The 27,374-nt window shown below is 40.2% G+C and overlaps 1 protein-coding gene across 1 annotated transcript; it reads left to right on the forward strand.

Annotated features, from left to right (window-relative positions):
• Nucleotides 1–12,117: 12,117 nt before the first annotated feature.
• On the forward strand, nucleotides 12,118–26,161 carry LOC106592441 (Fc receptor-like protein 5). The gene is made up of 8 exons (XM_014183789.2): nucleotides 12,118–12,464; nucleotides 13,411–13,455; nucleotides 15,863–16,123; nucleotides 20,382–20,642; nucleotides 22,490–22,768; nucleotides 24,207–24,467; nucleotides 24,648–24,792; nucleotides 25,928–26,161. The coding sequence occupies exons 1-8, from the start codon at nucleotides 12,440–12,442 to the stop codon at nucleotides 25,929–25,931; spliced, it is 1,281 nt and encodes a 426-aa protein (XP_014039264.1). The 5' UTR covers nucleotides 12,118–12,439; the 3' UTR covers nucleotides 25,932–26,161.
• The last annotated feature ends 1,213 nt before the right edge of the window (nucleotides 26,162–27,374 follow it).

Genomic DNA, 27,374 nt, shown 5'->3' on the forward strand with positions numbered 1-27,374 from the left:
AGTGTAGGCCATGCTATATATAGTGTATCTAGTAGCCATGCTATATATAGTGTATCTAGTAGCCATGCTATATATAGTGTATCTAGTAGCCATGCTATATATAGTGTATCTAGTAGCCATGCTATATATAGTGTATCTAGTAGCCATGCTATATATAGTGTATCTAGTAGCCATGCTATATATAGTGTATCTAGTGGCCATGCTATATATAGTGTATCTAGTAGCCATGCTATATATAGTGTATCTAGTAGCCATGCTATATATAGTGTAGAGAGCCATGCTATATATAGTGTATCTAGTAGCCATGCTATATATAGTGATCTAGAGGCCATGCTATATATAGTGTATCTAGTAGCCATGCTATATATAGTGTACAAGTATCTAGTAGCCATGCTATATATAGTGTATCTAGTAGCCATGCTATATATAGTGTATCTAGTAGCCATGCTATATATAGTGTATCTAGTAGCCATGCTATATATAGTGTATCTAGTAGCCATGCTATATATAGTGTATCTAGTAGCCATGCTATATATAGTGTATCTAGTAGCCATGCTATATATAGTGTATCTAGTGGCCATGCTATATATAGTGTATCTAGTAGCCATGCTATATATAGTGTATCTAGTAGCCATGCTATATATAGTGTATCTAGTAGCCATGCTATATATAGTGTAGAGGCCATGCTATATATAGTGTATCTAGTAGCCATGCTATATATAGTGTATCTAGTAGCCATGCTATATATAGTGTATCTAGTAGCCATGCTATATATAGTGTATCTAGTAGCCATGCTATATATAGTGTATCTAGTAGCCATGCTATATATAGTGTATCGAGGCCATGCTATATATAGTGTATCTAGTAGCCATGCTATATATAGTGTACGAGAGCCATGCTATATATAGTGTATCTAGTAGCCATGCTATATATAGTGTAGAGGCCATGCTATATATAGTGTATCTAGTAGCCATGCTATATATAGTGTATCTAGTAGCCATGCTATATATAGTGTATCTAGTAGCCATGCTATATATAGTGTATCTAGTAGCCATGCTATATATAGTGTATCTAGTAGCCATGCTATATATAGTGTATCTAGTAGCCATGCTATATATAGTGTATCTAGTAGCCATGCTATATATAGTGTATCGAGTAGCCATGCTATATATAGTGTATCTAGTAGCCATGCTATATATAGTGTATCTAGTAGCCATGCTATATATAGTGTATCTAGTAGCCATGCTATATATAGTGTATCTAGTAGCCATGCTATATATAGTGTATCTAGTAGCCATGCTATATATAGTGTATCTAGTAGCCATGCTATATATAGTGTATCTAGTAGCCATGCTATATATAGTGTATCTAGTAGCCATGCTATATATAGTGTATCTAGTAGCCATGCTATATATAGTGTATCTAGTAGCCATGCTATATATAGTGTATCTAGTAGCCATGCTATATATAGTGTATCTAGTAGCCATGCTATATATAGTGTATCTAGTAGCCATGCTATATATAGTGTATCTAGTAGCCATGCTATATATAGTGTAGAGGCCATGCTATATATAGTGTATCTAGTAGCCATGCTATATATAGTGTATCTAGTAGCCATGCTATATATAGTGTATCTAGTAGCCATGCTATATATAGTGTATCTAGTAGCCATGCTATATATAGTGTATCTAGTAGCCATGCTATATATAGTGTAGAGGCCATGCTATATATAGTGTATCTAGTAGCCATGCTATATATAGTGTATCTAGTAGCCATGCTATATATAGTGTATCTAGTAGCCATGCTATATATAGTGTTTCTAGTAGCCATGCTATATATAGTGTATCTAGTAGCCATGCTATATATAGTGTATCTAGTAGCCATGCTATATATAGTGTAGAGGCCATGCTATATATAGTGTATCTAGTAGCCATGCTATATATAGTGTATCTAGTAGCCATGCTATATATAGTGTATCTAGTAGCCATGCTATATATAGTGTATCTAGTAGCCATGCTATATATAGTGTATCTAGTAGCCATGCTATATATAGTGTATCTAGTAGCCATGCTATATATAGTGTATCTAGTAGCCATGCTATATATAGTGTAGAGGCCATGCTATATATAGTGTATCTAGTAGCCATGCTATATATAGTGTCTAGAGGCCATGCTATATATAGTGTATCTAGTAGCCATGCTATATATAGTGTATCTAGTAGCCATGCTATATATAGTGTATCTAGTAGCCATGCTATATATAGTGTATCTAGTAGCCATGCTATATATAGTGTAGAGGCCATGCTATATATAGTGTATCTAGTAGCCATGCTATATATAGTGCTAGAGGCCATGCTATATATAGTGTATCTAGTAGCCATGCTATATATAGTGTATCTAGTAGCCATGCTATATATAGTGTATCTAGTAGCCATGCTATATATAGTGTAGCTAGTAGCCATGCTATATATAGTGTATCTAGTAGCCATGCTATATATAGTGTAGAGGCCATGCTATATATAGTGTATCTAGTAGCCATGCTATATATAGTGTACGAGGACCATGCTATATATAGTGTATCTAGTAGCCATGCTATATATAGTGTATCTAGTAGCCATGCTATATATAGTGTATCTAGTAGCCATGCTATATATAGTGTATCTAGTAGCCATGCTATATATAGTGTTTAGAGGCCATGCTATATATAGTGTATCTAGTAGCCATGCTATATATAGTGTAGAGGCCATGCTATATATAGTGTATCTAGTAGCCATGCTATATATAGTGTATCTAGTAGCCATGCTATATATAGTGTATCTAGTAGCCATGCTATATATAGTGTATCTAGTAGCCATGCTATATATAGTGTATCTAGTAGCCATGCTATATATAGTGTATCTAGTAGCCATGCTATATATAGTGTAGAGGCCATGCTATATATAGTGTATCTAGTAGCCATGCTATATATAGTGTATCTAGTAGCCATGCTATATATAGTGTAGAGGCCATGCTATATATAGTGTATCTAGTAGCCATGCTATATATAGTGTAGAGGCCATGCTATATATAGTGTATCTAGTAGCCATGCTATATATAGTGTATCTAGTAGCCATGCTATATATAGTGTATCTAGTAGCCATGCTATATATAGTGTATCTAGTAGCCATGCTATATATAGTGTATCTAGTAGCCATGCTATATATAGTGTATCTAGTAGCCATGCTATATATAGTGTATCTAGTAGCCATGCTATATATAGTGTATCTAGTAGCCATGCTATATATAGTGTATCTAGTAGCCATGCTATATATAGTGTATCTAGTAGCCATGCTATATATAGTGTATCTAGTAGCCATGCTATATATAGTGTATCTAGTAGCCATGCTATATATAGTGTAGTAGCCATGCTATATATAGTGTATCTAGTAGCCATGCTATATATAGTGTATCTAGTAGCCATGCTATATATAGTGTAGAGGCCATGCTATATATAGTGTATCTAGTAGCCATGCTATATATAGTGTATCTAGTAGCCATGCTATATATAGTGTATCTAGTAGCCATGCTATATATAGTGTATCTAGTAGCCATGCTATATATAGTGTAGAGGCCATGCTATATATAGTGTATCTAGTAGCCATGCTATATATAGTGTATCTAGTAGCCATGCTATATATAGTGTATCTAGTAGCCATGCTATATATAGTGTATCTAGTAGCCATGCTATATATAGTGTATCTAGTAGCCATGCTATATATAGTGTATCTAGTAGCCATGCTATATATAGTGTATCTAGTAGCCATGCTATATATAGTGTATCTAGTAGCCATGCTATATATAGTGTATCTAGTAGCCATGCTATATATAGTGTATCTAGTAGCCATGCTATATATAGTGTATCTAGTAGCCATGCTATATATAGTGTATCTAGTAGCCATGCTATATATAGTGTATCTAGTAGCCATGCTATATATAGTGTATCTAGTAGCCATGCTATATATAGTGTAGAGGCCATGCTATATATAGTGTATCTAGTAGCCATGCTATATATAGTGTATCTAGTAGCCATGCTATATATAGTGTATCTAGTAGCCATGCTATATATAGTGTATCTAGTAGCCATGCTATATATAGTGTATCTAGTAGCCATGCTATATATAGTGTATCTAGTAGCCATGCTATATATAGTGTATCTAGTAGCCATGCTATATATAGTGTATCTAGTAGCCATGCTATATATAGTGTATCTAGTGGCCATGCTATATATAGTGTATCTAGTAGCCATGCTATATATAGTGTATCTAGTAGCCATGCTATATATAGTGTATCTAGTAGCCATGCTATATATAGTGTATCTAGTAGCCATGCTATATATAGTGTATCTAGTAGCCATGCTATATATAGTGTATCTAGTAGCCATGCTATATAGTAGTGTATCTAGTAGCCATGCTATATATAGTGTATCTAGTAAGCCATGCTATATATAGTGTATCTAGTAGCCATGCTATATATAGTGTATCTAGTAGCCATGCTATATATAGTGTATCTAGTAGCCATGCTATATATAGTGCTAGTAGGCCATGCTATATATAGTGTATCTAGTAGCCATGCTATATATAGTGTATCTAGTAGCCATGCTATATATAGTGTATCTAGTAGCCATGCTATATATAGTGTATCTAGTAGCCATGCTATATATAGTGTATCTAGTAGCCATGCTATATATAGTGTATCTAGTAGCCATGCTATATATAGTGTATCTAGTAGCCATGCTATATATAGTGTAGAGGCCATGCTATATATAGTGTATCTAGTAGCCATGCTATATATAGTGTATCTAGTAGCCATGCTATATATAGTGTAGAGGCCATGCTATATATAGTGTATCTAGTAGCCATGCTATATATAGTGTATCTAGTAGCCATGCTATATATAGTGTATCTAGTAGCCATGCTATATATAGTGTATCTAGTAGCCATGCTATATATAGTGTAGAGGCCATGCTATATATAGTGTATCTAGTAGCCATGCTATATATAGTGTAGAAGCCATGCTATATATAGTGTTTCTAGTAGCCATGCTATATATAGTGTATCTAGTAGCCATGCTATATATAGTGTATCTAGTAGCCATGCTATATATAGTGTATCTAGTAGCCATGCTATATATAGTGTATCTAGTAGCCATGCTATATATAGTGTATCTAGTAGCCATGCTATATATAGTGTAGAGGCCATGCTATATATAGTGTATCTAGTAGCCATGCTATATATAGTGTATAGGCCATGCTATATATAGTGTATCTAGTAGCCATGCTATATATAGTGTAGAGGCCATGCTATATATAGTGTATCTAGTAGCCATGCTATATATAGTGTATCTAGTAGCCATGCTATATATAGTGTATCTAGTAGCCATGCTATATATAGTGTATCTAGTAGCCATGCTATATATAGTGTCTAGAGGCCATGCTATATATAGTGTATCTAGTAGCCATGCTATATATAGTGTATCTAGTAGCCATGCTATATATAGTGTATCTAGTAGCCATGCTATATATAGTGTAGAGGCCATGCTATATATAGTGTATCTAGTAGCCATGCTATATATAGTGTACGAGTAGCCATGCTATATATAGTGTATCTAGTAGCCATGCTATATATAGTGTATCTAGTAGCCATGCTATATATAGTGTATCTAGTAGCCATGCTATATATAGTGTATCTAGTAGCCATGCTATATATAGTGTATCTAGTAGCCATGCTATATATAGTGTATCTAGTAGCCATGCTATATATAGTGCTAGTAGGCCATGCTATATATAGTGTATCTAGTAGCCATGCTATATATAGTGTATCTAGTAGCCATGCTATATATAGTGTATCTAGTAGCCATGCTATATATAGTGTATCTAGTAGCCATGCTATATATAGTGTATCTAGTAGCCATGCTATATATAGTGTATCTAGTAGCCATGCTATATATAGTGTAGCTAGTAGCCATGCTATATATAGTGTATCTAGTAGCCATGCTATATATAGTGTATCTAGTAGCCATGCTATATATAGTGTATCTAGTAGCCATGCTATATATAGTGTATCTAGTAGCCATGCTATATATAGTGTATCTAGTAGCCATGCTATATATAGTGTATCTAGTAGCCATGCTATATATAGTGTATCTAGTAGCCATGCTATATATAGTGTATCTAGTAGCCATGCTATATATAGTGTATCTAGTAGCCATGCTATATATATGTAGCCATGCTATATAGTGTAGAGCCATGCTATATATAGTGTATCTAGTAGCCATGCTATATATAGTGTATCTAGTAGCCATGCTATATATAGTGTATCTAGTAGCCATGCTATATATAGTGTATCTAGTAGCCATGCTATATATAGTGTATCTAGTAGCCATGCTATATATAGTGTATCTAGTAGCCATGCTATATATAGTGTAGAGGCCATGCTATATATAGTGTATCTAGTAGCCATGCTATATATAGTGTATCTAGTAGCCATGCTATATATAGTGTATCTAGTAGCCATGCTATATATAGTGTATCTAGTAGCCATGCTATATATAGTGTATCTAGTAGCCATGCTATATATAGTGTATCTAGTAGCCATGCTATATATAGTGTATCTAGTAGCCATGCTATATATAGTGTATCTAGTAGCCATGCTATATATAGTGTATCTAGTAGCCATGCTATATATAGTGTAGTAGCCATGCTATATATAGTGTATCTAGTAGCCATGCTATATATAGTGTATCTAGTAGCCATGCTATATATAGTGTATCTAGTAGCCATGCTATATATAGTGTATCTAGTAGCCATGCTATATATAGTGTATCTAGTAGCCATGCTATATATAGTGTATCTAGTAGCCATGCTATATATAGTGTATCTAGTAGCCATGCTATATATAGTGTATCTAGTAGCCATGCTATATATAGTGTATCTAGTAGCCATGCTATATATAGTGTATCTAGTAGCCATGCTATATATAGTGTATCTAGTAGCCATGCTATATATAGTGTATCTAGTAGCCATGCTATATATAGTGTATCTAGTAGCCATGCTATATATAGTGTATCTAGTAGCCATGCTATATATAGTGTATCTAGTAGCCATGCTATATATAGTGTATCTAGTAGCCATGCTATATATAGTGTATCTAGTAGCCATGCTATATATAGTGTATCTAGTAGCCATGCTATATATAGTGTATCTAGTAGCCATGCTATATATAGTGTATCTAGTAGCCATGCTATATATAGTGTATCTAGTAGCCATGCTATATATAGTGTATCTAGTAGCCATGCTATATATAGTGTATCTAGTAGCCATGCTATATATAGTGTATCTAGTAGCCATGCTATATATAGTGTATCTAGTAGCCATGCTATATATAGTGTATCTAGTAGCCATGCTATATATAGTGTATCTAGTAGCCATGCTATATATAGTGTATCTAGTAGCCATGCTATATATAGTGTATCTAGTAGCCATGCTATATATAGTGTATCTAGTAGCCATGCTATATATAGTGTATCTAGTAGCCATGCTATATATAGTGTATCTAGTAGCCATGCTATATATAGTGTAGAGGCCATGCTATATATAGTGTATCTAGTAGCCATGCTATATATAGTGTATCGAGTAGCCATGCTATATATAGTGTATCTAGTAGCCATGCTATATATAGTGTAGTAGCCATGCTATATATAGTGTATCTAGTAGCCATGCTATATATAGTGTATCTAGTAGCCATGCTATATATAGTGTATCTAGTAGCCATGCTATATATAGTGTAGAGGCCATGCTATATATAGTGTATCTAGTAGCCATGCTATATATAGTGTATCTAGTAGCCATGCTATATATAGTGTATCTAGTAGCCATGCTATATATAGTGTATCTAGTAGCCATGCTATATATAGTGTATCTAGTAGCCATGCTATATATAGTGTATCTAGTAGCCATGCTATATATAGTGTATCTAGTAGCCATGCTATATATAGTGTAGAGGCCATGCTATATATAGTGTATCTAGTAGCCATGCTATATATAGTGTATCTAGTAGCCATGCTATATATAGTGTATCTAGTAGCCATGCTATATATAGTGTATCTAGTAGCCATGCTATATATAGTGTATCTAGTAGCCATGCTATATATAGTGTATCTAGTAGCCATGCTATATATAGTGTAGAGGCCATGCTATATATAGTGTATCTAGTAGCCATGCTATATATAGTGTAGAGGCCATGCTATATATAGTGTATCTAGTAGCCATGCTATATATAGTGTAGAGGCCATGCTATATATAGTGTATCTAGTAGCCATGCTATATATAGTGTATCTAGTAGCCATGCTATATATAGTGTATCTAGTAGCCATGCTATATATAGTGTAGAGGCCATGCTATATATAGTGTATCTAGTAGCCATGCTATATATAGTGTATCTAGTAGCCATGCTATATATAGTGTATCTAGTAGCCATGCTATATATAGTGTAGAGGCCATGCTATATATAGTGTATCTAGTAGCCATGCTATATATAGTGTATCTAGTAGCCATGCTATATATAGTGTATCTAGTAGCCATGCTATATATAGTGTATCTAGTAGCCATGCTATATATAGTGTATCTAGTAGCCATGCTATATATAGTGTATCTAGTAGCCATGCTATATATAGTGTATCTAGTAGCCATGCTATATATAGTGTATCTAGTAGCCATGCTATATATAGTGTACGAGGCCATACTATATATAGTGTATCTAGTAGCCATGCTATATATAGTGTATCTAGTAGCCATGCTATATATAGTGTATCTAGTAGCCATGCTATATATAGTGTATCTAGTAGCCATGCTATATATAGTGTATCGAGTAGCCATGCTATATATAGTGTATCTAGTAGCCATGCTATATATAGTGTAGAGGCCATGCTATATATAGTGTATCTAGTAGCCATGCTATATATAGTGTATCTAGTAGCCATGCTATATATAGTGTATCTAGTAGCCATGCTATATATAGTGTATCTAGTAGCCATGCTATATATAGTGTATCTAGTGGCCATGCTATATATAGTGTATCTAGTAGCCATGCTATATATAGTGTATCTAGTAGCCATGCTATATATAGTGTATCTAGTAGCCATGCTATATATAGTGTAGGCATATCTAGTAGCCATGCTATATATAGTGTATCTAGTAGCCATGCTATATATAGTGTATCTAGTAGCCATGCTATATATAGTGTATAGGCCATGCTATATATAGTGTATCTAGTAGCCATGCTATATATAGTGTATCTAGTAGCCATGCTATATATAGTGTATCTAGTAGCCATGCTATATATAGTGTATCTAGTAGCCATGCTATATATAGTGTATCTAGTAGCCATGCTATATATAGTGTATCTAGTAGCCATGCTATATATAGTGTAGAGGCCATGCTATATATAGTGTATCTAGTAGCCATGCTATATATAGTGTAGAGGCCATGCTATATATAGTGTATCTAGTAGCCATGCTATATATAGTGTAGAGGCCATGCTATATATAGTGTATCTAGTAGCCATGCTATATATAGTGTATCTAGTAGCCATGCTATATATAGTGTATCTAGTAGCCATGCTATATATAGTGTATCTAGTGGCCATGCTATATATAGTGTATCTAGTAGCCATGCTATATATAGTGTAGAGGCCATGCTATATATAGTGTATCTAGTAGCCATGCTATATATAGTGTAGAGGCCATGCTATATATAGTGTATCTAGTAGCCATGCTATATATAGTGTTTCTAGTAGCCATGCTATATATAGTGTATCTAGTAGCCATGCTATATATAGTGTATCTAGTAGCCATGCTATATATAGTGTATCTAGTAGCCATGCTATATATAGTGTATCTAGTAGCCATGCTATATATAGTGTATCTAGTAGCCATGCTATATATAGTGTATCGAGTAGCCATGCTATATATAGTGTATCTAGTAGCCATGCTATATATAGTGTATCTAGTAGCCATGCTATATATAGTGTAGAGGCCATGCTATATATAGTGTATCTAGTAGCCATGCTATATATAGTGTAGAGGCCATGCTATATATAGTGTATCTAGTAGCCATGCTATATATAGTGTAGAGGCCATGCTATATATAGTGTATCTAGTAGCCATGCTATATATAGTGTAGAGGCCATGCTATATATAGTGTATCTAGTAGCCATGCTATATATAGTGTATCTAGTAGCCATGCTATATATAGTGTATCTAGTAGCCATGCTATATATAGTGTATCTAGTAGCCATGCTATATATAGTGTAGAGGCCATGCTATATATAGTGTATCTAGTAGCCATGCTATATATAGTGTAGAGGCCATGCTATATATAGTGTATCTAGTAGCCATGCTATATATAGTGTATCTAGTAGTCATGCTCTATATAGTGTATCTAGTAGCCATGCTATATATAGTGTATCTAGTAGCCATGCTATATATAGTGTATCTAGTAGCCATGCTATATATAGTGTATCTAGTAGCCATGCTATATATAGTGTATCTAGTAGCCATGCTATATATAGTGTATCTAGTAGCCATGCTATATATAGTGTATCTAGTAGCCATGCTATATATAGTGTATCTAGTAGCCATGCTATATATAGTGTTTCTAGTAGCCATGCTATATATAGTGTAGAGGCCATGCTATATATAGTGTATCTAGTAGCCATGCTATATATAGTGTATCTAGTAGCCATGCTATATATAGTGTATCTAGTAGCCATGCTATATATAGTGTATCTAGTAGCCATGCTATATATAGTGTATCTAGTAGCCATGCTATATATAGTGTATCTAGTAGCCATGCTATTAGTGTATCTAGTGCTGCTATATATAGTGTATCTAGTAGCCATGCTATATATAGTGTTTCTAGTAGCCATGCTATATATAGTGTAGAGGCCATGCTATATATAGTGTTTCTAGTAGCCATGCTATATATAGTGTATCTAGGTGCCATGCTATATATAGTGTAGGTGCCATGCTATATATATAGTGTAGAGGCCATGCTATATATAGTGTATCTAGTAGTCTTTCTATATATAGTGTATCTAGTAGCCATGCTATATAGGATCTACTAGTCTTCCTGGGGGGTTACAGTGGGGCAGAGCAGGGATTAAGTTCTTAGGGGTGTTCTTGGGGAACTCAGAGTTTCAGGAGAGATACTGGGGGGGGGGCAAGGTTGAGACTAAGTTGTCTAGATGTCACTGGTTGTTGCCACTGATGTTTGTCAGGGGAAGGATCCAAGTCCCTCACAACTTGACCACTTTAATAATGCTCTGGCACATTCTGATGGGGTTGGATTGCCCAGAGATCTTATCAATAACAACTATAGAGATTACTGATGGATCCTGCACAGATCTCAATCGAACATCTTTCATCAGGGAAAGATGAACGGAGCAAAGTACAGAGACCTGTTCCAGAACGCTCAGGACCTCAGACTGGGATGAAGGTTCACGTTCCAACAGGACCACGGCCCTAAGAACACATCCAAGACAATGCAGGAGTGGCTTCGGGACAAGTCTCTGAATGTCCTTGAGTGGCCCAGCCAGAGCCCGGACTTGAACCCAATCGAACATCTCTGGCGAGACCTGAAAATAGCTGTGCAGCGATGCTCCCCATCCAATCTGACAGAGCTTGAGAGGATCTGCAGAGAAGAATGGGAGAAACTCCCCAAATACAGGTGTGCCAAGATTGTAGCGTCATACCCAGGAAGACTCAAGGCTGTAATCACTGCGAAAGGTGCCTCAACAAAGTACTGAGTAAAAGGTCTGAATATTTACAGTACGAGTCAAAAGTTTTAGAACACCTATTCATTCAAGGGTTTTTATTTATTTTGACTATTTTCTACATTGTAGAATATTAGTGAAGACAACAAAACTATGAAATAACACATATGGAATATATATATTTCATATTTTAGATTCTTCAAATTGCCACCCTTTGCCTTGATGACAGTTTTGCACACTCGTGGCATTCTCTCATCCAGCTTCATGAAGTAGTCACCTGGAATGCATTTCAAATAACAGGTGCACCTTGTTAAAAGTTCATTGGTGGAATTTCTTTACCTCTTAATGCTTTTGAGCCAATCAGTTGGGTAGGGATTGTATACAGAATTGTATACAGAAGATAGCCCTATTTGGTAAAAGACCAAGTCCATATTATGGCAAGAACAGCTCAAATAAGCATTCTTCTCTCTCTACCCCCCATATATCACCACATGGTCTTTCACACCTCCCAGCCCTTCTCAGCAGAGAGGAAGTGTCCCTGTGTGGAGAGAAGAGGCTGGGTAGACAGGCGATAAGTCATTAAAGAGTTTAGAGAGAGGAAGTGAATGAAAACAAGTGATCGAATACATTGAGATGGAACACACCTGTTTTCTACTCTGTGAGTACCTGAATGGTTTAATATATATATAGTTTAATAGCTGTATAGTTTAATATCTGTATAGTTTAATATCTGTATAGTTTAATATCTGTATGGTTTAATATCTGTATGGTTTAATATATATATATAGTTTAATATATATATATAGTTTAATATCTGTATAGTTTAATATCTGTATAGTTGAATATATATATAGTTGAATATATATATAGTTTAATATCTGTATTGTTTAATATCTACATAGTGTAATATATATATAGTGTAATATCTGTATTGTTTAATATCTGTATAGTTTAATATCTGTATAGTTTAATATCTGTATAGTTTAATATCTGTATTGTTTAATATCTGTATTGTTTAATATCTGTATTGTTTAATATCTACATAGTGTAATATATATATAGTGTAATATCTGTATTGTTTAATATCTGTATAGTTTAATATCTGTATAGTTTAATATCTGTATTGTTTAATATCTGTATTGTTTAATATCTGTATTGTTTAATATCTGTATGGTTTAATATCTGTATTGTTTAATATCTGTATAGTTTAATATCTGTATTGTTTAATATCTGTACGGTTTAATATATATATAGTTTAATATCTGTATAGTTTAATATATATATAGTTTAATATCTGTATAGTTTAATATCTATATAGTTTAATATCTATATAGTTTAATATCTTTATGGTTTAATATCTGTGGAACAGCTCAGTGTTTACATCATGTACCATAGTGATAGTTCTCTCTGTGTGTTTCAGTGTTTACATCATGTACCATAGTGATTGTTCTCTCTGTGTGTTTCAGTGTTTACATCATGTACCATAGTGATTGTTCTCTCTGTGTGTTTCAGTGTTTACATCATGTACCATAGTGATTGTTCTCTCTGTGTGTTTCAGTGTTTACATCATGTACCATAGTGATAGTTTTCTCTGTGTGTTTCAGTGCTGTTCAGTACACTGGTATACTCTGGCCTCGGTCATGATGGAGGTACAATTTCTCATTATTCATCACCTGCTCTATTTTCCTCCTCTTCTTCTCCTCTTCTCTCTCTGTTTAGTCCTACTTCTCCTCTTCTTCTCCTCTTCTCTCTCTCTGTTTACTCCTCCGCTTCTCCTCCTCTTCTCTCTCTCTCTGTTTCCTCCTTCTCCTCTTCTCTCTCTCTCTGTTTACTTCTCCTCCTCTTCTCTCTCTCTCTCTGTTTCCTCCTGCTACCTCCTCTCATATCAAGTCTCTCTCCAGTGTGTTACTCTCTGTAGTTGTGAGTCTCTGTCAAGTGTAGTGGTGTGTGTGTGTGTGTGTGTGTGTGTGTGTGTTGTGTTTCCGTGCCCAGTCAGTGAGCATTTCATAGGTTACTGAGTAGCTTATTCATGAGCAGGTCTTGTGGTCAAGCAGGTATAGAGTTTGCTGAAACTTTGTGTTCACGAATACGTCAGTTCTCTTCTCAGTTCTCTTCTCAGTTCTCTTCTCGCTAGACAAGACCAACAAAACAAAAAACATTTGCACAGGAATACAATTGGGAGGCCTGTCATGCAGATACCAAAGCTCCAACCACGTAGCAGAGACAAACTCGTTGTTTCTCTCTGTGAGGTCAGCTCCCTGACAACCAAAGCTCATCGTTTCTCTCTCTGTGAGGTCACCTCCCTGACAACCAAAGCTCGTTGTTTCTCTCTCTGTGAGGTCACCTCCCTGACAACCAAAGCTCGTCGTTTCTCTCTCTGTGAGGTCACTTCCCTGACAACCAAAGCTCGTTGTTTCTCTCTGTGAGGTCACCTTCCTGACAACCAAAGCTCGTCGTTTCTCTCTCTGTGAGGTCACCTCCCTGACGTGTGATGGGATTTAAGATGGTGCCTGAGTGGATGGCTGCTGTTTTATGGGCTCTTAACCAACTCGTGCTATTTTGTTTGTATTTTCGCATTGTTTGTAACGTATTTTATACATAATTGTTGTTGCTACCCGTCTCTTATGACCGAAAAGAGCTTCTGGACATCAGAACAGCGATGACTCACCTCGAACTGGACAAAATAATTTTTATTTAATGAGTCGGATGAGAGGGATTTACCACAGACAAGACCTATTCCTCCACGGGAGACTGAAAAGATTTGGCACGGGTCCTCAGATCCTCAAAAAAGGTTTTTACAGCTGCACCATCGAGAGCATCCTGACGGTTACATCACAAACTGGTTTGGCAACTGCTCGTGCCTCTGACCGCAAGGCGCTACAGAGGGTGGTGCGTACGGCCCAGTACATCACTGAGGCCAAGCTTCCTAGCTATCCAGGACCTCTATACCAGGCGGTGTCAGAGGAAAGCCCTAAAAAATTGTCAAAGACTCCAGCCACCCCAGTCATAGACTGTTCTCTCTGCTACCTCCATGGCAAGTGGTAACGGAGCGCCAAGTCTAGGACCAAGAGGCTTCTGAACAGCTTCTACCCCCACGACATAAAACTCCTGAACATCTAATCAAATGGCTACCCAAACTATTTGCTCCCCGCCCCGCTTAAAACTGCATTGTTGGTTAAGGGCTTCAGCATTTCACTGTGAGGTCTACTACACCTGTTGTATTCAGCATTTCACTGTGAGGTCTACTACACCTGTTGTATTCAGCATTTCACTGTGAGGTCTACTACACCTGTTGTATTCAGCATTTCACTGTGAGGTCTACTACACCTGGTGTATTCAGCCTTTCACTGTGAGGTCTACTACACCTGGTGTATTCAGCATTTCACTGTGAGGTCTACTACACCTGTTGTATTCAGCATTTCACTGTGAGGTCTACTACACCTGTTGTATTCAGCATTTCACTGTAAGGTCTACTACACCTGTTGTATTCAGCATTTCACTGTAAGGTGTACTACACCTGTTGTATTCAGCATTTCACTGTGAGGTCTACTACACCTGGTGTATTCAGCATTTCACTGTGAGGTCTACTACACCTGTTGTATTCAGCATTTCACTATAAGGTCTACCTACACCTGAAGTATTCAGCATTTCACTATAAGGTCTACTACACCTGTTGTATTCAGCATTTCACTGTAAGGTCTACAACACCTGTTGTATTCAGCATTTCACCTGTTGTATTCAGCGCATGTGACAAATAAAACTTGATTTTGATTTTAGAGTCTCGGTCAGCCTCTTCTTGCCAACAGTTTGAATGACACAGTCATTGATTGAAATCAAAGGGTAGAAATGGTTTCCTATTGAATCTGGTTTAGACTGGTAGAACAAATCAAAGGGTAACTCAGATGTGAGAATGTTACAGACTCAGTTCTGGAATTTATTACAGTTGTACAGCTATCGGACTGACCCTCTCTCTCTCTCTCTCTCTCTCTCTCTCTCTCTCTCTCTCTCTCTCTCTCTCTCTCTCTCTCTCTCTCTCTCTCTCTCTCTCTCCTCCAGTCTCCCTGAGAGTCCTTCCCGACAGATCTCAGTTCTTTGAATACGAGTCTCTCATTGTGAGCTGCGAGGTTCAGGGGAACTCTGCTGGATGGACGCAGAAGAGATACACATCGACTGGGAAGATTTCAGCTTGCGGAACGGACTGGGGAAAACAACAAGGTTTTTCATGCATCGTTTCACTAATCCTATCAGACAGTGGAGTGTACTGGTGTGAGTCTGGGTCTGGAGTACACAGCAACACTGTCAACATCACAGTACACGGTATGTAAACAAACACCATCTACTGACATTATAGTGTTTAGTGGTTCATCTGCTGATGTTATGTTTATATGTGTCACGATGGTCGTAATAACAGTACCCCCCCAAAGGTGCGGACTCCTGAAACTAACTGGGGAGGGTGATTAGTGTCGGTGGCGGCTCTGGTGCTCGGCGAAGTACCCACTCCGCTCGCGGATCCGCCAGCATCGGTGTCGACTCTGGCGCGGGACTTTGCCCCCGCCCAGACCACAGGTCCGGCCATGGAGCTGGGTAGAACGCCGTGCTGGGCACCGGCACAAAGGAGGGCTCTGGCCTGTTGACCGTCGCAGGAGGTTCCGGACTGTGGACCGTCGCCGGAAGCTCTGGACTGAGGACCGTCGCCAGAAGCTCTGGACTGGGGACCGTCGCCGGAAGCCTGGTGAGTGGAGCCGGCACAGGTGGCACCGGACTGTTGACACGCACTTCAGGGCGAGAGCGAGGAGGAGACACAGGACACACCGGAATGGGGAGGCGCACTGGAGACCTGATGTGTGGGACCGGCACAAGTTGCACCGCTCCTCCAAACGCCTGCGTTGCTGCAAACTCTTAGCCAACTCCATTCTCTGGTATCCCTCCTCGCACTCTTCCATTGACTCCCAGGCGGGCTCTGGTACTCTCCTTGGGTCGGCCGGCCACCTCTCTACCTCCTCCCAGGTTGTCACTGGCTCACTCCCCGGCTCCACCAACCACCCCGTGTGCCCCCCCCCCAAAAAAAAAAATAATGTTGGACTGTCCTTTAGGTGTTGCTTGTGGCCGCGAACCCCGGCGTCGTCGCTGTCCTCCCTTCTCTCCTTGCGTCTGCCGCCAAGGAAGGCTTTTCGTCTCCTGCCAAGATTTCCTCCCAAGTCCAGGATGTCCATCTCCTCCTGGGCACGCTGCTTGGTCCTGTTGTGGTGGGATCTTCTGTCACGATGGGTTATAATAACTGGACCAAAGGGCAGGGTGATCTGTGTTCTACATATTTATTCACAAAGTGAAAACTTCCAAACAAAAAGAAACAAACATTCAATGAACCTTTGACCTCAGAGGTGCTACATACACTTAATAACTCAAAACAAGATCCCACAAAACACAGTGGGGGAAATGGCTGCCTAAATATGATCCTCAATCAGAGACAACGCTAAACAGCTGCCTCTGATTGGGAACCACACCAAACACACCAACATAGAAATAAAAAACCTAGAACGCCCCTTAGTCACGCCCTGATCTACTTTCTATACCATAGAGAACCAAGGGCTCTCTATGGTCAGAGTGTGACAATATGATGTTTATATATTATATACAGCTGGAGCTGTGATCCTGGAGAGACCTGTTTATATATTATATACAGCTGGGGCTGTGATCCTGGAGAGACCTGTTTATATATTATATACAGCTGGTGCTGTGATCCTGGAGAGACCTGTTTATATATTATATACAGCTGGAGCTGTGATCCTGGAGAGACCTGTTTATATATTATATACAGCTGGAGCTGTGATCCTGGAGAGACCTGTTTATATATGATGTTTATATATTATATACAGCTGGAGCTCTGATCCTGGAGAGCCCTGTTTATATATTATATACAGCAGGTGACCTAAACTGCGACATGCTTAACACCCCAGCTATCCTACAATCTAAGCTTGATGCCCTCCATCTCAAACAAATTATCAATGAACCTACCAGGTACAACCCCAAAGCCGTAAACACGGGCACCCTCATAGATGTCATCCTAAACTAACTCGCCCTCCAAATACACCTCTGCTGTTTTCAATCAAGATCTCATCGATCACTGCCTCATTGCCTGCATCCGTAATGGGTCTGGGACCAAACGACCACCTCTCATCACTGTCAAACGCTCCCTGAAACACTTCAGCGAGCAGGCCTTTCTAATCGACCTGGCCCGGGTATCCTGGAAGGATATCAACCTCATCCCGTCAGTAGAGGATGCCTGGTTATTTTTTTTAAATGCCTTCCTCACCATCTTAAATAAGCATGCCCCATTCAAGAAATTTAGAACCAGGAACAGATATAGCCCTTGGTTCTCTCCAGACCTGACTGCCCTTAACCAGCACAAAATCATCCTGTGGCGTTCTGCATTAGCATCGAACAGCCCCCGCGATATGCAACTTTTCAGGGAAGTTAGAAACCAATATACAGGCAGTTAGAAAAGCTAAGGCTAGCTTTTTCAAGCAGAAATTTGCTTCCTGCAACACAAACTTAAAAAAGTTCTGGGACATTGTAAAGTGCATGGAGAATAAGAACACCTCCTCCCAGCTGCCCACTGCACTGAGGATAGGAAACTCTGTCACCACCGATAAATCCATGATAATTGAGAATTTCAATAAGCATTTTTCTACGGTTGCCATGTTTTCCACCTGGCTACCCCTACCTCGGTCAACAGCACTGCACCCCCCACAGCAACTCGCCCAAGCTTTCCCCCATTTCTCCATCTCCCAAATCCAGTCAGCTGATGTTCTGAAAGAGCTGCAAAATCTGGACCCCTACAAATCAGCCGGGCTAGACAATCTGGACCCTTTCTTTCTAAAATGATCTGCCGAAATTGTTGCAACCCCTATTACTAGCCTGTTCAACCTCTCTTTCGTATCGTCTGAGATTCCCAAAGATTGAAAAGCAGCTGCGGTCATCCCCCTCTTCAAAGGGGGAGACACTCTAGACCCAAACTGTTACAGACCTATATCTATCCTACACTGCCCTTCTAAGGTCTTTGAAAGCCAAGTTAACTAACAGATCACCGACCATTTCGAATCCCACCGTACTTTCTCCGCTATACAATATGGTTTCAGAGCTGGTCATGGGTGCACCTCAGCCACGCTCAAGGTCCTAAACGATATCTTAACCGCCATCGATAAGAAACAATACTCTGCAGCCGTATTCATTGACCTGGCCAAGGCTTTCGACTCTGTCAATCACCAAATCCTCATCGGCAGACTCAATAGCCTTGGTTTCTCAAATGATTGCCTCGCCTGGTTCACCAACTACTTCTCTGATAGAGTTCATTGTGTCAAATCGGAGGGCCTGTTGTCCGGGCCTCTGGCAGACTCTATATTGGGGTGCCACATGGTTCAATTCTTGGGCCGACTCTCTTCTCTGTATACATCAATGATGTCGCTCTTGCTGCAGGTGAGTCTCTGATCCACCTCTACGCAGACGACACCATTCTGTATACTTCTGGCCCATCTTTGGACACTGTTAACAACCCTCCAGACGAGCTTCAATGCCATTACAACTCTCCTTCCGTGGCCTCCAACTGCTCTTAAATACAAGTAAAACTAAATGCATGCTCTTCAACCAATCGCTGCCCGCACCTGTCCGCCCGTCCAGCATCACTTCTTTGGACGGTTCTGACTTAGAATATGTAGACTCCAATACCCTACTCAATAAATTGGATGCAGTCTATCACAGTGCCATCCGTTTTGTCACCAAAGCCCCATATACTACCCACTACTGCGACCTGTACGCTCTCGTTGGCTGGCCCTCGCTTCATACTCATCGCCAAACCCACTGGCTCCAGGTCATCTACAAGACCCTGCTAGGTAAAGTCCCCCCTAATCTCAGCTCGCTGGTCACCATAGCAGCACCCACCTGTAGCACGCACTCCAGCAGGTATATCTCTCTAGTCACCCCCAAAGCCAATTCCTCCTTTGGCCGCCTCTCCTTCCAGTTCTCTGCTGCCAATGACTGGAATGAACTACAAAAATCTCTGAAACTGGAAACACTTATCTCGCTCACTAGCTTTAAGCACCAGCTGTCAGAGCAGCTCACAGATTACTGCACCTGTACATAGCCCATCTATAATTTAGCCCAAACAACTACCTCTTCCCCTACTGTATTTATTTATTTATTTATTTTGCTCCTTTGCACCCCATTATTTCTATTTCTACTTTGCACATTCTTCCACTGCAAATCTCCCATTCCAGTGTTTTACTTGCTATATTGTATTTACTTCACCACCATGGCCTTTTTTTGCCTTTACCTCCCTTATCTCACCTCATTTGCTCACATTGTATATAGACTTATTTTTCTACTGTATTATTGACTGTATGTTTTGTTTTATTCCATGTGTAACTCTGTGTTGTTATATGTGTCGAATTGCTTTGCTTTTTCTTGGCCAGGTCGCAGTTGTAAATGAGAACTTGTTCTCAACTTGCCTACCTGGTTAAATAAAGATGAATAAAAATAAATGAAAATAAAATATATTATGTTTATATGTTATATACAGCTGGTGCTGTGATCCTGGAGAGCCCTGCCCTTCATGTGACTGAGGGACGTTCTGTGACTCTGCGCTGCCGACACAGAAAGGACAAGGAAATGAAGGTAACTCCCTCTGACCTCACAGCTGATTTCTACAAAGATGGATCCCTCGTCAGGACTGAGACTACGGGAGAGATGACCATCCCTGCAGTATCCAAGTCAGATGAAGGACTCTACAAGTGTTCCACCTCTGAAGGAGAATCCCCGGAGAGACTGATGACTCTGACAGGTGAGGAAATTAAACAGGTTTTTTTTCACATTCCGAATGGTTCTATTTTGTTTTAGGAAATGCACATTTTAAGCCATTCAGTGCAAACTGTCTGTCTGTCTGTCTGTCTGTCTGTCTGTCTGTCTGTCTGTCTGTCTGTCTGTCTGTCTGTCTGTCTGTCTGTCTGTCTGTCTGTCTGTCTGTCTGTCTGTCTGTCTGTCTGTCTGTCTGTCTGTCTGTCTGTCTGTCTGTCTGTCTGTCTGTCTGTGTCCTTCCTTCCTTCCTTCCTTCCTTAAGTTTGGGTCAGTCATTCTGCCACTGTGTACTCTCTGTTTAGGGCCAAATAGCATTTTAGTTTGTTCAGTTTTTTTGTTAATTCTTTCCAATGTGTCAAGTAATGATCTTTTTGTTTTCTCATGATTTGATTGGGTCTAATTGTGTTGCTGCCCTGGGGCTCTGTGCGGTCTGTTTGTGAACAGAGCCCCAGGACCAGCTTGCTTAGGGGACTCTTTTCCAGGTTCATCTCTCTGTAGGTGATGGCTTTGTTATGGAAGGTTTGGGAATCGCTTCCTTTTAGGTGGTTGTAGAATTTAACGGCTCTTTTCTGGATTTTGATAATTAGCGGGTATCGGCCTAATTCTGCTCTGCATGCATTATTTTGTGTTTTACGTTGTACACGGAGGATGTTTTTGCAGAATTCTGCATGCAGTCTCAAATTTCGTGTTTGTCCCATTTTGTGAATTCTTGGTTGGTGAGCGGACCCCAGACCTCACAACCATAAAGGGCAATGGGTTCTATAACTGATTCAAGTATTTTTAGCCAGATCCTAATTGGTATGTCAAATGTTATGTTCCTTTAGATGGCATAGAAGGCCCTTCTTGCCTTGTCTCTCAGATCGTTCACAGCTTTGTGGAAGTTACCTGTGGCGCTGATGTTTAGGCAGTGGTATGTATAGTTTTTGTGTGCTCTAGGGCAACGGTGTGTAGATGGAATTTGTATTTGTGGTCCTGGCAACTGGACCTTTTTTGGAACACCATTATTTTTGTCTTACTGAGATTTACTGTCAGGGCCCAGGAATGACAGAATCTGTGCAGAAGATCTAGGTGCTGCTGTAGGCCCTCCTTGGTTGGGGACAGATCTAGGTGCTGCTGTAGGCCCTCCTTGGTTGGGACAGATCTAGGTGCTGCTGTAGGCCCTCCTTGGTTGGCGACAGATCTAGGTGCTGCTGTAGGCCCTCCTTGGTTGGCGACAGATCTAGGTGCTGCTGTAGGCCCTCCTTGGTTGGGGACAGATCTAGGTGCTGCTGTAGGACCTCCTTGCTTGGTGACAGAAGCACCAGATCATCAGCAAACAGTAGACATTTGACTTCAAATTCTCGTAGGGTGATGCCGGGTGCTGCAGACTGTTCTAGTGCCATCGCCAATTCGTTGATATATATGTTGAAGAGCGTGGGGCTTAAGCTGCATCCCTGTCTCACCCCACGGCCCTATGGGAAGAAATGTGTGTGTTTTTTGCCTATTTTAACCGCAAACTTCTTTGTGTACATGGATTTTATAATGTCGTATGTTTTCCCCTAACGCCACTTTCCATCAATTTGTATAGCAGACCCTTATGCCAAATTGAGTCAAAGGATTTTTTTAAATCAACAAAGCATGAGAAGACTTTACCTTTGTTTTGGTTTGTTTATCAATTAGGGTGTGCAGGGTGAATATGTGGTCTGTCGTTCGGTAATTTGGTAAAAAGCCAATTTGACATTTGCTCAGTACATTGTTTTCACTGAGGGAATGAACTAGTCTGCTGTTAATGATAATCCAGAGGATTTCCCCAAGGTTGCTGTTGACGCATCTATCTCTGTCTCTTTCTCTCAGTCCTCTCTCCTCTTCCAGTCTCTCTGAGCGTCCGTCCCAACAGATCTCAGTTCTTTGAATACGAGTCTCTCATTGTGAGCTGTGAGGTTCAGGGGAACTCTGCTGGATGGACACTGAAGAGATACACATCAACTGGGAAGATTTCAGCTTGCGGAACGGACTGGGGAAAACAACAAGGTTTTTCATGCATCGTTTCACTAATCCTATCAGACAGTGGAGTGTACTGGTGTGAGTCTGGGTCTGGAGTACACAGCAACGCTGTCAACATCACAGTACACGGTATGTCCACAAACACCATCTACTGACATTATAGTGTTTAGTGGTTCATCTGCTGATGTTATGTTTATATGTGTCACGATGGTCGTAATAACAGTACCCCCCCCCAAAGGTGCAGACTCCTGAAACCAGCTGGGGAGGGTATGGGGGGGGGGTGATCAGTGTCGCTGGCGGCTCCGGTGCGGGGCGAAGTACCCACTCCGCTCGCGGATCCATCAGCATCGGTGTCGGCTCTGGCGTGGGACTTTGCCCCCGCCCAGACCACGGGTCCGGCCATGGAGCCGGGTAGAACGCCGTGCTGGGCACCGGCACAAAGGAGGGCTCTGGCCTGTTGACCGTCGCAGGAGGTTCCGGACTGTGGACCGTCGCAGGAGGTTCCGGACTGTGAACTGTTGTAAGGAGGTTCCGGACTGTGGACTGTCGCCGGAAGCTCTGGACTGTGGACCGTTGCCGGTAGCTCTGGACTGGGGATCGTCGCCGGAAGCCTGGTGAGTGGAGCCAGCACAGGTGGCACCGGACTGGTGACACGCACTTCAGGGGTGCACTGGAGACCTGGTGCGTATAGCCGGCACAAATTGTCCCGGAACGATGACACACTTCGCACGGCGAGTGTGGGGAGATGGCACAGGACTCACCGGAATGGGGAGGCGAACTGGAGACCTGATGCGTGGGACCGGCACAAGTTGCACCGCTCCTCCAAACGCCTGCGTTGCTGCATACTCTTAGCCAACTCCATTCTCCGGTATCCCTCCTCGCACTCTTCCATTGACTCCCAGGTTGTCACTGGCACACTCCCCCCCCCCCCCAAAAAAAAAAAATTATGTTGGACTGTCCTTTGGGCTTTCCTTGTGGCCGCGAACCCCGGCGTCGTCGCTGTCCTCCTTCTCTCCTTGCGTCTTCCGCCAAGGAAGGCTTTTCGTCTCCTGCCAAGATTTCCTCCCAAGTCCAAGATGTCCATCTCCTCCTGGGCACGCTGCTTGGTCCTGTTGTGGTGGGATCTTCTGTCACGATGGGTCGAAATCACTGGACCAAAGGGCAGGGTGATCTGTGTTCTACATATTTATTCACAAAGTGAAAACTTCCAAACAAAAAGAAACAAACATTCAATGAACCTTTGACCTCAGAGGTGCTACATACACTTAATAACTCAAAACAAGATCCCACAAAACACAGTGGGGGAAATGGCTGGCTAAATATGATCCTCGATCAGAGACAACGCTAAACAGCTGCCTCTGATTGGGAACCATACCAAGCACACCAACATAGAAATAAAAAACCTAGAACGCCCCTTAGTCACGCCCTGATCTACTTTCTATACCATAGAGAACCAAGGGCTCTCTATGGTCAGAGTGTGACAGTATGATATTTATATATTACATACATCTGGTGCTGTGATCCTGGAGAGACCTGTTTATATATGATGTTTATATATTATATACAGCTGGTGCTGTGATCCTGGAGAGTCCTGTCCTTCCTGTGACTGAGGGACGTTCTGTGACTCTGCGCTGCCGACACAGAAAGGACAAGGAAATGAAGGTAACTCCCTCTGACCTCACAGCTGATTTCTACAAAGATGGATCCCTCGTCAGGACTGAGACTACGGGAGAGATGACCATCCCTGCAGTATCCAAGTCAGATGAAGGACTCTACAAGTGTTCCACCTCTGAAGGAGAATCCCCGGAGAGACTGATGACTCTGACAGGTGAGGAAATATCCCTTCTATCCACCATTAAAGTGGTGCTAAAACCTACGGTAAATACCATGCCATTACACTGTATTTTACAGTAACTAACCGTACAAATATATAACATTTCAGGGGAAAAAAATGTCCCCTTCATTTAAAATGTGTGTGTGTGAAAGACTTTGTCAATTTTCTCCGCAGTTCCAGCTTCAATCCCAGACCCCTCTACAGTCCCAGTGTTGTCCGTGTCTCTGCCCAGGCTGCTGGGTAGTCTACTGGTGGTGTCTCCCTACCTGCTGGTGACCGTCGTACTGCTGCTGAAATGCAACAGACGCAAGGGCTCAAGGTAACAAGAACCTGAGTTTATATATTTCTCTGGCTCCAACAACCTGTTGTCCATGATAAATACATTATAAAGGGGTTCACAATGGCTCCAAAAACTGGCTCCAAAAACCTGTTGCTGAACCATGTTGTAAAGTGTTTATAACTGTATCTCTGATTGAACCATGTTGTAAAGTGTTGATAACTATATCTCTGATTGAACCATGTTGTAAAGTGTTGATAACTGTATCTCTGATTGAACCATGTTGTAAAGTGTTTATAACTGTATCTCTGATTGAACCATGTTGTAAAGTGTTTATAACTGTATCTCTGATTGAACCATGTTGTAAAGTGTTTATAACTGTATCTCTGATTGAACCATGTTGTAAAGTGTTGATAACTGTATCTCTGATTGAACCATGTTGTAAAGTGTTGATAACTGTATCTCTGATTGAACCATGTTGTAAAGTGTTTATAACTGTATCTCTGATTGGACCATGTTGTAAAGTGTTGATAACTATATCTCTGATTGAACCTTGTTGTAAAGTGTTGATAACTGTATCTCTGATTGAACCATGTTGTAAAGTGTTTATAACTGTATCTCTGATTGAACCTTGTTGTAAAGTGTTGATAACTATAGCTCTGATTGAACCTTGTTGTAAAGTGTTGATAATTGTATCTCTGATTGAACCATGTTGTAAAGTGTTTATAACTGTATCTCTGATTGAACCATGTGTTAGTGTTGATAACTGTATCTCTGATTGAACCATGTTGTAAAGTGTTGATAACTATAGCTCTGATTGAACCTTGTTGTAAAGTGTTGATAATTGTATCTCTGATTGAACCATGTTGTAAAGTGTTTATAACTGTATCTCTGATTGAACCATGTGTTAGTGTTGATAGCTATAGCTCTGATTGAACCTTGTTGTAAAGTGTTGATAATTGTATCTCTGATTGAACCTAGTTGAATAACAGGTGTTTAACCCTACTGATTCATTATAATACTGTATCTCTCTAAGTAACTAAATACATACTACATTACTACAGTAATTCTATGTGATTAACAGGTGACTAACCCTACTGATTCATTATAATACTGTATTTCTCTAAGTAACTAAATACAGGCTACATTATAACAGTATTTTCCGTGTGATTGACAGGTGAGCGTTTTTTTGAAGGAGAGCGAGGCTGGGCTATCACCTGGTCACCGTGACAACACTGGTCACCGCGGTCACCTGGTCACCGTGACAACACTCAGAATGGAACACCCGTCATTCTAATTCTGGAACCTGTGATTTACACCCAAAACATTTCTTTCTTCTACTGGTCCATAATAGTGGCAATTTTATTTTAAAAATAAAAAAATACGATTTATTAATAACTGCTTTGATATATTTGTCTTATTTTAAAGTGTTTCGATATATGTTTTTGTTTTTATAATTCATTCAGCAGCAGTCCTTTTTAAAAAGGGGTAATCTGCAGATCAAAAATACCAAAAAAACACCCAGCCACTGTTTTGGTAAACAACTGTGGTAACCACTCTCTAATTTCATAGACAGAGGGAATATGGATGCAAAGGACTGCTCATCCATAATATGTTTTAACCATGTTTTGAGGCTATACTGTGTTTGTTTACATTTACACTGGAGTAAAACAAGCTGATACAGTGCATTTGGGAAAGTATTCAGACCCCTTGACTTTTTCGACATTTTGTGACGTTACAGCATTATTCGAAAATGGATTAAATTGTTTCCCCCTCATCAATCTACACACAATACCCCATAATGACATCACAATACCCCCATAATGACATCACAATACCACCATAATGACATCACAATACCCCATAATGACATCACAATACCCCATAATGTTTTGAGAATTTTTGCTAATTTATAAAAAAAATGGAGTAATGAAATATGACATTTACATAAGTATTCAGAGCCTTTACTCAGTAATTTGTTGAAACACCTTTGGCAGCGACTACTGCCTCGAGTCTTCTTGGGTATGACGCTAGAAGCTTGGCACACCTGTATCTGGGGAGTTTCCCCCATTCTTCTCTGCAGATCCTCTCAAGCTCTGTCATGTTGAATGGGGATCGTTGCTGCACAGCTATTTTCCGGTCTCTCCAGAGATGTTCGATCGGGTTCAAGTCCGGGCTCTGACTGAGCCACTCAAGGACATTCAGAGACTTGTCCCGAAGCAATTCTTGCGTTGTCTTGGCTGTGTGCTTAGGGTCGTTGTCCTGTTGGAAGGTGAACCTTCTCCCCAGTCTGAGGTCCTGAGCAGGTTTTCATCAAGGACCTCACTGTACTTTGCTCCGTTCATCTTTCCCTCGATCCTGACTAGTCTCCCAGTCCCTGCCGCTGAAAAACACCCCCACAGCATGATGCTGCCACCACCACCATGCTTCACCGTAGGGATGGTGCCAGGTTTCCTCCAGAAGTGACGCTTGGCATTCAGGCCAAAGAGTTCAATCTTGGTTTCATCAGACCAGAGAATCTTGTTTCTCATGGTCTGAGAGGCCTTTTGGCGAACTCCAAGCGGGCTGTCATGTGCCTTTTACTGAGGAGTGGCTCCTGTCTGGCCACTCTACCATAAAGGCCT

This window comes from Salmo salar, chromosome ssa02 (genome assembly GCF_905237065.1).
Source record: "Salmo salar chromosome ssa02, Ssal_v3.1, whole genome shotgun sequence".
NCBI classification, from domain to species: domain Eukaryota; kingdom Metazoa; phylum Chordata; class Actinopteri; order Salmoniformes; family Salmonidae; genus Salmo; species Salmo salar.

Bases quoted from the DNA above. Each gene is read 5' to 3' on its own strand.
- LOC106592441 (XM_014183789.2), top strand. From the start codon at position 12,440: ATGGAACACACCTGTTTTCTACTCT. The intron at 13,456-15,862 runs GTACAATTTCTC...TCTCTCCTCCAG, and splicing joins TGGCCTCGGTCATGATGGAG to TCTCCCTGAGAGTCCTTCCC. The intron at 22,769-24,206 runs GTATGTCCACAA...TATTATATACAG, and splicing joins TGTCAACATCACAGTACACG to CTGGTGCTGTGATCCTGGAG.